This window comes from Thermomyces dupontii, assembly GCF_041956625.1.
Source record: "Thermomyces dupontii strain NRRL 2155 unplaced genomic scaffold VTN31scaffold_3, whole genome shotgun sequence".
NCBI lineage: Eukaryota > Fungi > Ascomycota > Eurotiomycetes > Eurotiales > Trichocomaceae > Thermomyces > Thermomyces dupontii.
Window position 1 is genome coordinate 1,838,374 of NW_027192309.1, and position 17,209 is coordinate 1,855,582.

Consider the following 17,209-nt stretch of genomic DNA (forward strand, 5'->3'; position numbering starts at 1 on the left):
TACCTTTGCCTGCTTATCTTCTCTCATCTCTGATAGACCTCGCTCGGGGAGATCTCTTCAGGAGCTGCGTTGGTATCGGTGAGTAAGACGTGCAGCATCTGCTAGACTGGAGGTGGGTGGCCACATACGTCATCGTCTGCTTTTTGTCGAGGACCTCAAAAGACTGACCTGTCGTTTTGATATTCAGAAGGGTAAAACGTGTCCAGCAACATGGTTTTCTGTATGTACCATCATCTCCGCGAGATTTGTGCTCTGCTAACGATTCCAGACAACCCGTTTGTCAAGCGCGAGTCGTTCAGCCCGAGGACGCTGGTCGCCTACCAGCTCCTCTCCGTCATCTCATGGGCGGTGGTCGTCGTCTTCGGCATCTACTACTCGGTCAAGACCCCCGATGACGTGAAACACGCCCATTTGATTTGGCGTCAGGCCGAGCGGTTCGACACGCCTTTCTCACAGAACATCTACCTCACGGGAATTTTCTGGTGAGTGCTCCAATGGTCAGATGTCACACCAGCAGTCCTAACTTAAATTGTCGACAGGATCCTGCTGTGGCTGTCCCAGGTCAGCTACCTGTGGCATTTCTTCTCCTACAATGAGACGCTGGTCACAGCCGCAGCCAACGTCGCCCCGCACTTTATCATCAATAACCTGTTGGTCTTTGCATTCATCCACCTTTGGGTGCGCAACTACTTCTGGCCGGCCGAGGTGATCCTTATTGTGCACTTCCTGACCCAGACAGCGGCCTACTGGACTCATCTGGGGTCGCCGGCCTTTGTGCATTTGCCCGCCCTCGCGGGTCCTCAGGCCTGGGTGCTTACTGCGATCTTCTGGAACGGCGCCGTCGCAGTCAATGCGGAGAACCTGCCGGCGCGGATTGTCGCCAATGTGTTTATCTGGGTGATTTTCGTCATTGGCCATTTCCATATTTTCGTCGGAAAGGACTATTTGCTCGGTTTCTCTCTGAGTCTGCTGACACTCTGTATGGTCTCCCGTTTCATCTCGCGTCGTCTAGATCTATGACTGACTGTGCCTCAGCTCTCGCGGTCAAGCAATTTGCCATCAAGATTATTGCTCTCCAGTGGATCTTCGCCTTTGTCATCTTCGCCATCTTCCTCGTTGGATCCCTGTACGTCTCCGGCATTGTCTACACGAAGCGCGATATCTTGTTCCGTCCGATCGTGGAGCCTGAAGGCACAGAGCGCGAGCGCGAGCCACTGCTCAACGCGTAAACTCGCCGAGTTGAACCCGGAACTCGGACCTTCGTTTCGTCTTGTGGACCTGAATCGTCATATCCATTATGAACTCACAGTAGTATGAATTGACTCGGTAATGATTGATGGACCATGGATCATGTTTTGTCTTGATGCATAGTATCGTTTGATTCTTCTGTTATGATGATTCCCAACTCTGGACGTTCCCGATATCATGTCAGTGCATTAGGTTGATCTCAAGCAGAGAAATCCTTCTCAATTGTTGGTAGGCCAGCTGTAGCTCCGCTTCATTTAATCAAGCTTCAATTCGCCTGAACTCGTCGAAGTACGAGATGAACAAACGTGCATCCCACTCTCTGCATTTCCTGGTCCAAAGAGAAAAAAAAAAGGCCTGCTCCAAGATTCGAACCTCGAGTTTCCCAAATCAGCCACACACCAGCCACAATGCGTTGGTGATGCAGCGGTACGGAGTACTTACATCTCGACTGAATGAAGTCGAGCAAAAACGCCTCCCTTAACACCTGACATCTCTCCCATGCGAGCGGCCTCTGATAAAATAGTGACATTCAGAACGACTCAAGGAATTGATTCATATTGATAACGGCACAAAAAAGCATCCGTAGCAAAAAGTAAAAGAGTTAAAGGCGCCTACTTGGATCTCCCCCAAGTTTGCTCTGACCAGTAACTCCCCATGTCGTCACAGGGTGCAACCGGCATTTTGGGCTGGGGAGATCAGCCCACCCGTCCAACCTCGCGAGGTTGTCCCTTCGGCTATTGCCCCTAGACATGTTTGATGGGGAGACATTTGAGCGATTGATATGTCCACTGTGACAAGCATTTGCATGTCTGTGAATTCACTTGAGGTCAAACGGGGAAGTACTACACTTTGCATTCCTGCTGCTACTCCTCCGTACACTACGGTCAAGTACACTGAGTTCACTGCTGACTGCTGCAGCCTACAAGTACAGCCGTGTACAAAGTACGACTACGGAGTACAGAGTCCAAGACTACTTCTCCGTACGGAGTAGGTTTGGTCGAAATGCACAACATTCAATGCATTGCTGTCGGGCTCTCCATGTCGGCTGACAAAGTCCTCCAAATGTCAGTCCGTTCGACCACCTGTACGGCTGTACCTATTCCCTGGGTCGACAGCATAGCAGTACTCCGTACGGGACGAAGAATCCGACATTCCAAACACGTTGTCCTCGACCAATGGGCCCCAGAAATGGTGGAGACTGGAGAGGTTGTCGATGAAAGGCCGATCAGTTGGGGCGTTGCCGGGGCAACCAAGTAGAAACAAGCAATCCATCGCCTCAACTTCACGACTCCACTGCATAGTAGTAGTAGTTATCTGATGATGCACAGACGAGAAAGCTACAAGACATCGAAGCATTGACTTCGCAGTTCATTAAGAGCAGTCGCAAGCTTGATCTGATGTACGCCTAACTTGCGCTTCTCGCATCCGCTTCGCAAGTTGTCTCGACTCGACACAACTCGCAATGAACCCAACCACGCCGACCAGCAATGGCGGCGCTGCTGCCCCCAGCTACACCGATGACCCCCCCTCGTACTACGCGGAATCCTACATCGACCCGTCGTATGCCTCACGGAACGACCCCAATCAGTCGACCATGCGGCTGTTACCCAACGGACAAGATGACCTGGAGAGCGATCTGAGTTCCTACCCCATGAGCCAGACGTCGTCGGTTCCAAGGAGAGCGTATGTGGAAGATAGCCCCGACCCGGACCTTCACAGAACCGTGCATAGTGGGACGAGGATGAGCATCCGGGCCGTGGTCGACGAGGGGGAGGCAGCTCCGGCGAGTCCTGCTTCGTACAAGGCGAAGAGACGTCGCGTGCAAGAAGACATGATCCCTCCACCTCTGTTTTCCACCGTACCCAGGACTCCGTCACGGAACCGCAAATCCCGATCCCCAAACCCAGAGAGACAAGGAACCCCTATCGCGCGACCCTTAGCGGTGGTACCCAAAGGAATTGTGACTAATAAGCGCCGTAGACCAGACCCTTCGCCGACGCGATCAACCACAGGGTTTCGGCCGTTTCGACCGCGACAGAACTCCATGGCTGCGTCGCTCGAATCACGGCCGGGCTCGAGCCTCAGCAACCGCCCGCCGATCCCTCCACCGACGCCCGTCAGAGCCGACTCCCCCCAGCACAGCGTGAGGCCCGGCTCGCCGACCCGGCCGTGGACACCCTCCCGAGGGCCCGCGAGGCGAGGCACTGGCTCCGTGTCCGGAGTTGTGTACGAGCCTCCTGATCTGGATGGAAGCCCGCGGCCAGGGACCCCGAGTTCGCAGTATGGAGGCAGCCCTCGTCGTCCTCTGCCGCCCGCGCCCTTGTTTTCGAAACCTTCGGCCGCCGGCGGCGAGACCAGCATTGACATTGGCGATGCACAGACTACCATCGACGACCCGTTCGACGGCGGCGGTCGCACGATTGATCCACGGCCATCGTACGAGTCGTTCCACAGTGAGTCGACAATGGTGACCGAGTACAAGGAAGAGCTTGAGAAAGCCAGTCTCTCCGGGAGCAGCAATGCGTCAGAAGAGCTGGGAGATGGCAATCTTCACTATGGGCCTGCGCCCGAAGGCATGCAGAGCCGCCGCGGCGTGCGTCCGGCGCAGATGTCCAAGAAAGAAGTCCAATTGATCAATGGTGAGTTGGTTCTGGAATGCAAGATCCCGACCATCCTGCACAGTTTTCTGCCGCGGCGTGATGAGCGCGAGTTCACGCACATGCGATACACGGCCGTGACGACGGACCCGGATGATTTCGTGCCTCGGGGTTACAAGCTGCGGCAGAACATTGGCAGCACGACGCGCGAGACTGAGCTGTTTATTTGCGTAACGATGTACAATGAGAATGAGATTTTGTTTACGCGGACGATGCACGGGATTATGCGGAATATTAGCCATTTCTGCTCGCGGACTAAGTCGCGCATTTGGGGAAAAGACGGATGGCAAAAGATTGTCGTGTGCATCATTGCGGACGGCCGACGGAAGGTCCATCCGCGAACGCTGAACGCTCTGGCGGCCATGGGTGTCTACCAGGAGGGCATTGCAAAGAACGTCGTCAACCAGAAAGAAGTCACGGCACATGTATACGAGTACACGACACAGGTGTCGCTGGATTCGGATCTGAAATTCAAGGGCGCCGAGAAGGGAATCGTGCCGTGCCAGGTGATTTTCTGTCTCAAGGAGAAGAACCAGAAGAAGCTCAACTCGCACCGGTGGTTCTTCAACGCGTTTGGGCGGGCGCTGCAGCCCAACGTCTGCATTCTGCTGGACGTGGGGACCAAGCCGGCACCAACGGCGCTGTATCACCTGTGGAAGGCCTTCGATCAGGACTCGAATGTTGCCGGGGCCGCAGGCGAGGTCATTGCCGGCAAGGGCAAGAACTTCCTGGGCCTGCTGAACCCGCTGGTGGCGTCGCAGAACTTCGAGTACAAGATGTCGAACATCCTGGACAAGCCGCTGGAGTCGGTATTTGGGTACATCAGTGTCCTGCCGGGAGCGCTGAGTGCGTACCGGTACTATGCGCTGCAGAACGACTCGACAGGGCATGGGCCGCTGAGTCAGTACTTTAAGGGCGAGACGCTGCAGGGCAAGGATGCGGATGTGTTTACGGCGAACATGTATTTGGCAGAGGATCGGATTCTGTGCTGGGAGCTCGTAGCGAAGCGCGAGGAGCGATGGGTGCTCAAGTTTGTCAAGAGCGCGGTGGGCGAGACAGATGTTCCCGGTAAGTCACTTTGCTTGTTGAATCCAGGAGTCATGATACTGACCGATGTAGACTCGGTGCCCGAGTTCATCTCCCAGCGCCGCCGCTGGCTGAACGGAGCATTCTTTGCTGCGGTGTACTCGATCTGGAATGCACGACAGATTTTGCAGACTGACCACACGTTGGCGCGCAAGATCCTGCTGTACATTGAATTCGTGTATCAATTTTTCCAGCTGTTGTTCACATACTTTGGTTTGGTAAGACTCTCAGCAAGAGGGGTTTCTACTGGAGACGAAGGCTGACCAGATAGGCGAACTTTTATCTTGCATTCTACTTCATTGCTGGCTCGCTGGCGAACAAGGAGTTGGACCCGTTCGGGCACAACATTGGCAGATACATCTTCACGATTCTGCGGTACGCGTGCGTGTTGCTGATCGCGCTGCAGTTTATCCTGTCGATGGGCAACCGGCCGCAAGGGTGAGTCATTAACCCAATTCCCATGGATGATCACGCCGATCTAACCACAAGCAGAGCCAAGAAGATGTTCTTGTTCGGCATGTTCGTCTACGGGATCATAATGGCTTATACTGCGTTCGCAACCATTTATCTCATTGTCATCAAACTGACCGACAGCGGCAAGATTGCGATGGTCGGAGCAGACTTCACCAACGTGATTGTGTCGATGATGTCGACGGTGGGCCTCTACGTGGTGATGTCGTTCCTGTACCTCGACCCATGGCACCTCTTCACGTCCTCGCTGCAGTACTTTATGCTCCTTCCAAGTTACATCTGCACGCTGCAGGTGTACGCTTTCTGCAACACCCACGACGTGACCTGGGGTACCAAGGGCGACAACGTGCACAACATGGACCTCGGCGCCGCGCGCGCTATCGACCACTCCACCGTGGAAGTCGAAATGCCCTCGGAACAGCTCGACATCGACTCTGGCTACGACGCCGCACTGCGCAACCTCCGCGACCGTCTCGAGGTTCCTCCCGAGCCCGTGCCCGAAAGCCAGCAGCAAGAAGACTACTACCGCGCCGTGCGCACGTACATGGTCTCCGTGTGGATGATCGCCAACGCCGTCCTCGCCATGGCCGTCAGCGAAGCCTACGGCATCGACGCGGGCATCAGCAACGCTTACCTTTCCATCCTCCTCTGGGCTGTCGCCGCGCTGGCCGCCTTCCGCGCCATCGGCTCCACCGCCTTCGCCGTGCTCAACCTCGTGCATAAGATCGCCGAGGGACGGATGAAGTTCCAGGCGGGCAACCTGGCCTCATCGTCGAGGCGTCGAGCTGCCAAAACCGCCGCCTCTACAATCGACGGCTCTGCCCCGCCGTCGAGCTTTGGCGGTACGGCAAGTGTCTCTGACTGGATTGATGAGAAGAAGTGGGAGACGAAGAGGAAATTGGAGAAGTTGATGTTTTGGCGGCGGTGATTTTTTTTTCTCTTTTTTTTCCTTTGCAAAATTTTATTTCGTTTCTTTTCTTTTTCATTTCATGATGGTTCTGTATGAGTGATGATTTCTGGTTTCATGGATTCTCTGTACGATGTTACGTGCGTGATGTTTGTCATGATGTTCGAGTATGTATGAGCTATGGCTAGGTGCGTACGTACAAATGCAATGCGATGTTTGATCGGGTACGACTCGAGGAGAAAGAGTAGTAAAACCATACATAACAGATTCCATTGTATCACGCAGTCAGTCCAGTCATAGAAATAATAAGCATCTACCGTACAGCAGAAACCGAACCCTAATTACTAAATGGATATCCGATCCAACCCGTGTAATCCTAACACCAAAACTCGATCAACAATGGACAACATAAGAATATAGTATCAAGTACTAGCATTAGTCTGGTCAAACCGCCTCGGCCACGGCTTCATGCCCCAAAACACATGCACCCTACCAAATAGCCGATTCCGCGGATCCATCAGCACCCTCTGCACCAAGCGTACCTGGTGCCTCACCTGGTCCTGCGGCAGGCCGAGCATGCTCGTGCCGAAGAAGACCATGTACGACTCGACCGATAGTCGTGCGGCGTCGAGTACCAGGCGTCCGAGCTCGCGGACGTCGGCGTGTTGATCGGGCCATGGGCCGATAGGTATCTGAATAAGTATGTTCCTGATCAGTTTCCAAGGGTTGTCACAAAGGGTGGAGGGAGTAGGAGGCGGACATCATGTTCCTCCTGATGCACATTCAAAAACCCCGCAGTGCACATCATTTCTCTCATCCATAGCGCCGCATTGAGCGTGAAGCCCCCCATCTCGCCCGCCTCGCGGTACCTACGAGCCATGCTCCGGATGCGCTGCTCCAAGCGACCACTATCGCCGACGCCCAAAGAGAACACATCGAACTGAAACTCGTTCAACTCGAGCCATCCACCAGGCCGCAGACGTTGCATCGCCTGCCGAAAGAACCGCGGCCAGTCCTGGATGCGGCCGGCGAGCATCCGGCCGTGGATCAGGTCAAATCGCTTCTCTTTGCCGAATGGGATCGTATCCCAGTCACGCTCTGTCCCGTGCATGTAGAGCACCACGTTCGGAGGAGTCGGAACAAAGGTCGGACCTGCGTCGATGCCGATGACCTCCGCTAGAGGGAACTCGGCGACCAGCTCGGACGCCCACCGGCCGAGACCCGCGCCGACGCTTAACACTGCTCGCGGGTAGACCACGGGCGCGCGGTACAGCGCGCCGCACAGCAGTATCCTCCATACTGCGTGGCAGGTCTCTAGGCGGTGTGTCTCTTCTGCGACGTCGGAGGGGAGGGGAGGAAGTTCTCCGGATGGTTCCGAGCCTGGTCTGTCAAGCGGTGGCGTCTCCTGATGATGATGATGATGATGATCACCGAGGTGCGCCGTCTCCTGGCCTCGGTTTGTGGCAGCTTGGCAGCTGCTGTCGTTGGTTTGGTCTTCAGAGCCCGCGTGGGTGTCCAATGTCAGCTCATGGACAAGTTGTTCAATTCGCTCGACTCGCTCGACTCCGACAGACTCGGCGTCGGCGTCGTAGTCGGATGAGTCGACGGCCGTCGAGTCGGGAGACGTGCTCGTTGAGGACCGGTTGCGGACCTGGCGAAGGGGACTGGGATGACAAGGTGCAAATTCAGACATACGATGAAGAGATAGATCCTCGTATCTATACAGTGAGTACGGATGATGCTCAATACTGAGATGTGTTTACTGAAAACTGATCGAAGCGACGGTGAGGATGATTGTTGAGGGAAAAGTCACCGGAGGAAGGTACTCAACGGGCACACTCCCTATCTAGTATGTAGTACTCTCTAAGCATATACATGTCTTTATACAAAACAATTGCTGATTACATGCTATCCTCGCTCCATCGACTGCGAGTCTTGGTCCACGCATCCCTCTCTGCTTTCCCCTGCTCCACGTTCATCCCAACCCCGAGCCCGCGCTCCACCCACTGTTGACTCCCCATCTCCGAGAGCCGCGACAGCGCCCGCGCAAAGGCAAAACGCTCTTCATCCCCGGTCGAAGATCGGAGTCGACTTGATCGCCGACATGGACAGGCCCAGGTCATCCATCAGATGGCGCATCTCCTGTGCCATCTCCGGTTCTTGCTCCGATGATGAACCATCGGGGGACTGGGAGAGGGATCGAACCTCTTGCTCGGTGAGGAACAGATTCTGCAGCGGAACGGCCGAGGTCAAGACCAGTTTTGCCTGTCAAGGTCAGGACGGGTGATTTGTATATCCAAGACGGTGGGGAACAGACCTTGCTCTCGTAAACCGCATCAATGAATGTAATAAACCGTCGCGCAAGATCCCGCTGCTGCATCGTCATGGCCGGGACGTCGGTCACGATGAACGCCTCGTAGTGCCGCACAAGCTCCAGATAATCTGCAGCTCCCGTGGCCTGCCCCAGGAGTTGCTGGAACGTGAACCGCGCCGCTTTCCCGCTGGCCAGCGGGACCTCAACCTTCCGGCCCCAGACCTCGTGCGTGGCCGGGTGCGGCGGGTCGTTGACCGGGTCGCCCAGATACTCGAACCACTTGTCGGCGTGCTGCGCCGCTCCGGCATCGAGCGGGTGATGGTACACGCCCGACGGTGGACGGGGGATCTTTCGGTAGTCGGTTTCGGAATTGAGGTTCAGGACGATAAGCTCGGTCTTGAGCAGTTTGATACACGGAATGAAGTGTTCACGCTGGATGCCATTCTTGTACAGATCATCGGGATGCCGATTGGACGTCGTGACCATGACGACGCCATGCGACATGAGCGACTCGAGGAGCCTGAAAAGTACTATACATCAGAACAACTGCTCACTGCTCACACAGCATCCCCCCTTGGCTCGGGAACCCACCTGCGCAGAATCATAGCATCCGCAACATCCGTGCATTGAAATTCATCAAAGCACAACACCGAGGCATTCTCCGCAATGCCCGCGGCGACGAAGGGCAGCGCATCGAACTGCGCGCCATGGCGCGCCTTCGTCACATGCATCTGTCGGTGCACATCCTGCATGAAATTGTGAAAATGGATGCGCTTCTTCGCCTTGATATTCCCGGGCAGCGTATCGAAAAACAGATCCATCAACATAGTCTTGCCGCATCCAACGTCGCCGTACATGTACAGCCCTTTGGGCAAATTCTTCGGTGTTGCAGGCCGACCGGTGGTATCCCGACTCTGCCAACTTCCTCCAAACAGGGAACTGAAAAACGACCGTTTGGGCTGTTCCTGCAGCTCTTCGACCGAAGGCCGCACGACGGGGGGCGGGTTGTAAGACTTGAGCATCTCGTGGAGAGTCTGCAGGTATTGGATAATCGCTACAAGAAATACCGGAAAGAAAGAAACAAAAAAGATCAGTCTACACCCTTGCTATCAACACAGTCGCCAAAGCGCATTTACACACATCTCTGGTGAGGATCATCTCTCAGCAGTCCGGCATTCACTCGCCGGTCATACTCCTGCAGCGGTCCGTTCAAGGTGTCGTTCGTGCTGTTCGCAGCAGTAGCCAACGATCTGACCAACGGCTTCGCATTCAGCGCGGTGATCGGTCGGGAAACGTTCCGCCTGTACGGTGTATGCTTCAGGAGCGGCCCGGCCGCCGTTGCTTGCGAGAAGCAGCGTCTTCGTAGTTGGGGTGAGAACATGCGCACGGCGCTCCGGCCGGGTCCCCGGTGCATACACTCGAGGCAGAGAAGGGCATAGCTGTGAGCCATGCTGATACTGCTCATACCCGATCCGAACCACGGATTAGCTCAATCTCTTGTCCTCTCGAAACCCATCTGTGTAAAAGACTATCGGCGTCGGAGTCGCGACGGTTGGTGGACGGAGAAAACTGCCGAAAACCCGAGGTGACAGGACAACGGACAAGGCGCGATCACGGAAGGGAAAAGTCAAATGCCGAGGTCATAACTCATGCGAACGTGTATCAGGTTTTGAATCATATACAGGAAACCCAGCAAAATAACGGAGCAACAAGGAGAAGGAATTGCTTGACAATGAAGCGGCAAATGCTTCTTTGCCGAGTTGTGAGCCTGAGCGCCTTAAAGTGGTTCACATGCGCTGATTACCTAATCAATCATCGAAGATGCCCGAATTACCCGATTGATCTATCCGTACTCCGTACTTCAATACGAACTGTCAACTGTCATTGCAGTCTCAATAGCCTCATAGGTAACTTTTGGCAGTTGTTCAGTGTACAGAATGAACGTGCAAACGTGTAGTATCAGAATGGTTCAGTCAGGCATCGCATCATTTCCACATACAAGTGAAGACAGTGATCCATGATAGAAGATAACGATCCATTGATGCGCGAGCTCCAAGTCTTCTAGTCATAGACACATGAAACAGTACAAAAAAGAGATCAGGGAACAAATGTACTCGAAGGGAAGAAAAAGTCGTAAAGCATAAGTCATCAAACATCCAAGGGGGAATTCTGAGGACGCGAAAATAAGAAAAGGACAAGATATACACCCTACGCCGGCACCTAGAATTTCCGGAAAAGGTAAAAAAAAAAAAAAAAAAAAACAAAAAAAAAAAGAACTAGAGAGATGATGGGCAGATCTTTTCTTTTTTCTCCGTCCAGCTCAAGCAACTGTAACCCGCAGCGTCAATTTGTGATTGCGCTGCAAGGCAATGTTCAGGTCATTGTCGCTCTGCATGTCGATGAAGTCACCCGACGGCTCATCGCGGTACTGGATGATCAGATCGTCCTCAACTTTGAGCCGCTGGTGTAGCTTCTCGACGAGCTGCTGGAATGTGACGTCGTTGGAAACGCGCAGCGCGATGAGGTCGTCCTGGAAGAAGACCTTGACTTTGAGGGCGGTGCTGCTGGAGGCGGTGGAAGCTTGGGTCAGGGAGCTGGTTTGTCGGTTCATCGGAGGTGGCTGCTGCGTGTCGCTTCGTGACTGATGCGAGGCGAAGCTGCTTTGCTGCGAGAGCGGCGGCGGCGGCTGCTGCGAGAGGGAGGATTGTTGCCGCTGGTGAGGCCCGCGGGCATAGTTGCTGCCAGTAGATGATGCTTGACCAGCGCTTGTCGAAAGGTACGTGCCTGCTGAGATGGACGCGCTGATCTGGCTCTGAGACGACTGTCGAGAGTCGTTATAGTCGGCCGTCGAATGCTGTGACTCACCCGACAGCCGGTAAGCATCTTCGAGTGCATTGGGGTCGATCTCAAAGTCCCCCTGACGCGGCTGAAACAGCTTGCAGACCAACTCGCTGCGAGAGATGTGCGGGGGCAGTTGGATGAGTTTCTTGACGTACTCGTCGAGACTCTGGCGCCGTCCGTTGGAAATGGCCTCGGTGACGTTGGTGACCGGGCCTGGCATGTACGGTAGCGTTCGCGGGTGACCATGCGCGCCGGCCTCTTCCTCGAACTTGGCGAGCAGTGCGATCTGAAGGTCGTAGAAATCATGGTAGTATCGCGACAATTCCCACGCCGTGCCGTCCTCCAGCAAGACCTCGACGATGTACCAGTACTTGTCATTGTCGAAACAGTATCGCGGAACGGCCGCCCGGACCGGAGCTGGCAGATTGTGTCCCCGCGACGGCTGACCCTGCGACACCGACGGGCGATGGTGCTGCTGCGGTGTGGCTGAGTACGACGGATGACGGCCGCCACTGGCCTTGCTGGCGGTGCGCGAGTGGTATCCCTGTTCTCAATCAGAGATGGACTCCAATTGATCCCTTCCGTCTTGGTAGTACTCACATATTCATGGCCATTCTGCTGTTGCGACCCGCGATTGCTAGACAACGACAGCTTTTCCATGTTATTGGTCACCGTGTGCGTGGACGCCGGCGTCGCAGAGTCCAGTTTCCCGAGCGCGATGCTGCTGTTCTTGTACTCGGCGGTCATCTTTTTCCACTCCTCAACGCGGGGCACGCCGGCGCGGCGCACCGCCTCGAGCGGGTCCGGAACGGCCTGACCGGTCATCATATCGCGGATCTCAATGAACGACACCGGGATCAGACCGGGCCCGCCCAGGCGACCGATGGGCTTGGCGACGAACCATTCGGGATTGGACTGGGCAATGACGATAATGGCCTCGCCGGCGGTGGCTTCGAGCTCGTCCGGGCGCTCGGCATGGAAGTCGTACAGTACGACGCCATAGACCATGGCGCCGCCCTTGCTGGTGGACATCCTGGAGGCGGACGCGGAGGCGCTCGCGCTCTTGCTGCTGGTCGGCGGGTCGGACAGGGAGCGGTCGGAGAAGCCGGAGTCGTGCGATTGATGGTCGCGCGGGGAGGACTTGTCGGAGGAGCCGCTGTGGCGCTCGTTCTTGCTGACAACCTCGAAGAAGGACACGGGGACGAGGCCGCGGGCGTTGGGGATCAGCGGATTGCAGGCCTCGTACCAATCGGGGTCGTCCTCGCGACTGATTACGTGGAAGAAGTCGCCCTTTCTAAAGGCCAGTTCCTGGTCGTTGCCGGGCTCGGGTTGGTAGTCGTACAGGGCTTTGATGACCTGGCGGGGTGGAGCCCCGGTAGGGAGGGGAGCGCAATGGTCAGCGATCGGCTCTGGAGTGTTTCATGGCCACGCGAGCGGCCGGGGTTCCGGGGATGTAGATCAAGCCCACCTTCTTGGGAGGGAGAATCGCAATGGCAGATTTCGGGGTGACGGAGATGTGCGGTTTTTGATCCCTGTCCCCTTTGAGAGACCGGCGAATGGCCTGTAGAAATTGGAGTGAGCAAGGAGAAAGATGGAGAGGATAATTGTGTATATGTATATAAGGGAGTACTCGGCAAAAGTTTTCGAGGGTATCAACACGAAACGAACACGAAAAAGAGGGGTCTGGGCGGGCAAGAAAAGGGGGATCTGGAGCAGCGCAAGGGGGGGAAAAAAAAGCAGAACTACAGAGAAACACCGACCTTCATGGTGTCGCGCAGTCGCGGGCTGGGGGGAACATACAAAGACACAAAATGGCCGAAGGATTGGATTCAAGGAATAATAACAATAACAACAACAATAATAATAATCGAAAAGGAACAGAAAAGGGCGAAGCGAATAATAATAAGGACCACAGAGGCACGGCGATCCAAGGAACGAACGCGCACGGGTGAGAGGATTGGGGGATTCAAACAGCCCCTCCGCCCAAGCGGCTGTCCAATGCTCGACGAGATCGATGGGAAATAAGAAGGGACAAAGTCACAAAGCAACTAATACAGACTTTACAGATTGATTATAGAAGGGCTTTTACGCGGACAACCTTTCCTGCGTGGAATCTGGCAGAAATCGGGCTGAGTCCATCGAGTGAAACATCCTTGAACGATTTGATATTTTAGCCAGATGGAGAAAGAGAATGGCGAGAGGAACGGGAAAAAAAAAAATCTACAAATACTGTATCCCCCGACAGAATGCAGAAAAAAGCAAAACAGCCACGATCCCGGATCATCCATGGTGGTGTTCCCCGGTGGCCATTCGACCTTTTAGATCGATTTGAAGGCATTTTCGCGTGTGATGAAGTGCAGCCTTGCGCAGTTGGCACACTCCGATTCGTCATCTTCACGTGATCGACAGTGCACGTGATCGTGGCAGGAGCAGGAAAGGGCCAGAGCGCAGAGCCAGACAGACAGCAAAGCGCTGTCGATAAGTCTTGAAGAATACAACATAATTCGAAGTGACGGATAGCGGGCTGCCAGAAACGGCATCGTTCGTCGCCGTTTTGGGCATCGCGCTATCCTGGCTTTCCGCCACGGCCCTTCTTCCTTCTGCCACGCACCTTTGGCTCCCTCACGTGCTTTTCGTTCACCCTCAACGTCCCGGCATGGGCGCCGTCACAGGAACGCGCGCCGTTTCGGCGCGCACCGCGCAGCCTCAGCGTCGTCAGGTACAGGTATGGTCGGTTTTAGGGTTCTGGCCTCTCCACCAACCAAATTCTCGGGCTCTGCTTTTTTTTTTCTGTTGGCTTTCGGAGTATCTAGTTGGTACTCTGTTTTGAGCCCTCAGACTCATGGCTTCTTGTCGACACTGCATCGTTGTTGCGGGTCAATGAGGAAGGGCAGTAACCGGGAGCCATGGCGGATGCGTCAGCAATGTCCTTGGCGACGAGGAGGCACGGGAGCCGGCTACATGGCGGTGTTTTCAGAATATAAGGGCTCCCAAATGTCGAACACCGTCCCTCGTCGTTGCATCCTTTCCCCCCCCCCCCCATCTCCAGTGTTGATCTTGCACAGAGGGTTTCCTTTACGGTCGTCCGTACTGTTGTTTGTTGCTTCGCAACGGCTTGCGTCCTCGACAAGGACTATCCCGAACTCTGTCAACGCAGGCATGCTAGCTAGCAGCGAATGCCGAGACTATTTGTTTGGAGAACCGTCCGGTTACGACACGCTTCTGTCCTCTGATGAGGAGGACGAATGCTCTCCGGCCTTTTTCCTGGCACAGGCGGAGAGCCAGTATGGCCACGAGAAGCGGCAAGACCTGTACTCGGAAGGCACCAGGCGGAATGTTAACAAGATCAAGCGAGATTGGGAATGGTACGGAACAGGGAACCAGGCCTCATCCTGTCGCTGAAGTGAGCAGAGACTCAAGTTCCTTTCTTTCTTTCAACAGGTACAGCACCGGAACCGGTCATGACCCAATGGAGTGGCTTCGCTACCTGTCGGAGCCTGAGCATTCGAACGAAGCATGCACGGCTCTCCGAGGCTTTTTTAATTGGCTATGTAGCCGGCGCAGAGACTCCGCAGGGCGTTCTTACAGGCCCGTCCGATGCAAGTCGACGCTCAGCACGATCCTCCGATATTGGCTCATGGTCGTAAGAGCGGAGGTCGGTCGTCGGCTCGATCCGGATACGGTTGAAGCGCTGAACATGGTAAGGCCTTCTGCTCTGTTTGTCACATGACGGAATTTGAGGGAACCTTCTGGCTAATCGACAGTAGGCGGTTGCCGAAGTCGCCCGAGAGAAGAACCTGGATTGGCATGTGCGACGAAAGACAGTGATGTATCCGGAGGACTTTCTGGAGTTTGCGCGGGTGTTCCTGACTACAACCGAGATGCGGTTCTACTGCGGGTGGTCACGGATCCAAGAACTCTTATTCTGCCAGCTTCTGGCCATCACTGGCAGCCGTCCGGGAGCATTGGCGCGCCTTCGATACGGCGACCTCCAAGTCAGCCTTCTGGCCCGTGAGAATGAAGAGCGCCCACGGATTCTGATCCGGTTAAGTTTGATACATACAAAACAATTCTTGGGTCCTAAGCCAGTGTTAGTCCCCCTTTCCTTTTTTTTTCTTCCCCCTTTTCTCTTTTTGGGTGTCTGTTTTCTGGGACGTGGGTAAATACAGAGTGGCTAATCTTTTTCTGGCACAGAAACTCTTATCCGATCCCGGACATCCCGTACGATGCGACTCTAGTGATAAGCCCGCACATCTTTCTCCTTGGGATGCTCTTCTACAGACGAGCTTTCAAGGCCGCCAGCCTGGACGGTCCCGAGAAGCTCTATAAATTAAGGGTGCCCAAGGGGCTCCGGGAACTGCCACTGGAGCTACGGGATGGCATCGAAAATGATTTTGTCTTCTGCGAGATTGATGGGAGTGCAGATGGGTTTTGCCCGGACCCCTCGACGGCTCTTTCCACCAGTGCACTGCGGTATACCTTGAGACGTGTAGGGGAAATTACAGGCTTTGCCACACATGTGTCCCCATACAGCTTCCGCTATGGGGCCGCAAAAGCTCTCAATGATTCCCGTAAGCAGTTTCCTCATATCCTTGCCGGCAACCCTCTTCGCGCTGACCGGAATGTCACTCTGATCAGCCCTCGTCTCGGAACAGCTGCAGAATACGATTCTCCAACATCAAAACAGTAAAGTTATGGAACGACATTACTGTGTTGATGTGCACGTGGACCTGCAGGGCATCTGGCGAGGAAACGGATCTCACAATACTGCGGTGACGCGCGATGCGTGCTCACTGCGTAGGACCATTGATCCGCGGCGGCCATTTAGGCTGACCGTGGAAGATCTGCGTCACCTTGCTAGGCAGCCAACACTGCAGAGACTAGCAAAGCGCAAGGAGAATCTAAGGAAAGAGACACGGGACCTGCGGCATGGCCCTAAGGATGAATACGAGCGAAGTCGGCAAAAATACCAGGAGGTCATTGCCAAGTACCGGAACGAGTGGCAACGGGAGCGCAGGAAACTACTACGGACAAAACGTGAAACGTTCCTCCGAGACCAGCCCGTCCAAGATGTTGAGCATCAGCTCCAAGCGGGCAGTTCCGAAGCAGAGGTGGTTGGAACGGTTCCGAATTCGCCACCTCTGAGCCCCCAACATCTTGCACTGGTCGAGGCGGTGTTGCGACCTCCCGGCGAGACCGCCGAAGCCGACGTTAATCGTCTCATCGCGGCCGTTAATGCGGTGAGAGGGTATTGCGGCGTCATGGAGGGAACAGTGGCACCGCCGACGAAGCAACGTGGCGTCGGAAAAAAAAGAGGAGATTTTGGACACGGCTAAGCTTATCAGCGAGGCCACAGCAAAAGTGTATGCGAAATCGGACAAGGAGCGTCTGAGAATTTGCTTTCTGTGCCTCGGTGATGAGAGGAAGTCCCTTTCTAGCCGGGTTCACGAGTTTAGCTCTCCGGGAGCTCTCACAAAGCACTTCGAGAGCGTCCATCTCCGACGCCACGCCGGGGAAATTATACGATGCGCCCTGTGCCAAGAGGATTTCGACTGCAGAATGGCGCTTTTGAATCACGCCGAGTCCAGGCACGGGACAGTCTTGAGGAAAAAGATTGCAATGTGCTCCCAGAGGCTAGGGTGCCGGTGTCTGGTGGAAACCTTACATACAAGAGATAAGTCTAGA

General features: G+C 55.0%; 6 protein-coding genes across 6 annotated transcripts; 3 read left to right on the forward strand and 3 right to left on the reverse strand.

The window, feature by feature from the left end:
• Positions 1-210: 210 nt before the first annotated feature.
• On the forward strand, positions 211-1,229 carry VTN31DRAFT_4158 (uncharacterized protein; the record flags this gene model as incomplete). Its single annotated transcript, XM_069404515.1, has 4 exons — positions 211-220; positions 269-482; positions 540-979; positions 1,036-1,229. 4 exons carry the CDS (start codon positions 211-213, stop codon positions 1,227-1,229), a joined length of 858 nt encoding a protein of 285 aa, XP_069261481.1.
• A 1,481-nt stretch (positions 1,230-2,710) lies between these two features.
• Positions 2,711-6,390, forward strand: VTN31DRAFT_4159 (uncharacterized protein; the record flags this gene model as incomplete). Its single annotated transcript, XM_069404516.1, has 5 exons — positions 2,711-2,931; positions 3,229-4,973; positions 5,025-5,209; positions 5,263-5,429; positions 5,484-6,390. 5 exons carry the CDS (start codon positions 2,711-2,713, stop codon positions 6,388-6,390), a joined length of 3,225 nt encoding a protein of 1,074 aa, XP_069261482.1.
• A 691-nt stretch (positions 6,391-7,081) lies between these two features.
• Positions 7,082-8,062, reverse strand: VTN31DRAFT_4160 (uncharacterized protein; the record flags this gene model as incomplete). The annotated part of the gene is made up of 1 exon (XM_069404518.1): positions 7,082-8,062. The coding sequence occupies one exon, from the start codon at positions 8,060-8,062 to the stop codon at positions 7,082-7,084; it is 981 nt and encodes a 326-aa protein (XP_069261483.1).
• A 371-nt stretch (positions 8,063-8,433) lies between these two features.
• VTN31DRAFT_4161 (uncharacterized protein) lies at positions 8,434-9,705 on the reverse strand (the record flags this gene model as incomplete). The annotated part of the gene is made up of 3 exons (XM_069404519.1): positions 8,434-8,634; positions 8,687-9,203; positions 9,275-9,705. The coding sequence occupies 3 exons, from the start codon at positions 9,703-9,705 to the stop codon at positions 8,434-8,436; spliced, it is 1,149 nt and encodes a 382-aa protein (XP_069261484.1).
• A 1,298-nt stretch (positions 9,706-11,003) lies between these two features.
• On the reverse strand, positions 11,004-13,290 carry VTN31DRAFT_4162 (uncharacterized protein; the record flags this gene model as incomplete). Its single annotated transcript, XM_069404520.1, has 4 exons — positions 11,004-12,068; positions 12,125-12,880; positions 12,993-13,085; positions 13,285-13,290. 4 exons carry the CDS (start codon positions 13,288-13,290, stop codon positions 11,004-11,006), a joined length of 1,920 nt encoding a protein of 639 aa, XP_069261485.1.
• Positions 13,291-14,683: 1,393 nt separating this feature from the next.
• Positions 14,684-16,860, forward strand: VTN31DRAFT_4163 (uncharacterized protein; the record flags this gene model as incomplete). Its single annotated transcript, XM_069404521.1, has 5 exons — positions 14,684-14,889; positions 14,966-15,224; positions 15,292-15,614; positions 15,719-16,095; positions 16,163-16,860. The coding sequence occupies 5 exons, from the start codon at positions 14,684-14,686 to the stop codon at positions 16,858-16,860; spliced, it is 1,863 nt and encodes a 620-aa protein (XP_069261486.1).
• Between the last annotated feature and the right edge of the window lie 349 nt (positions 16,861-17,209).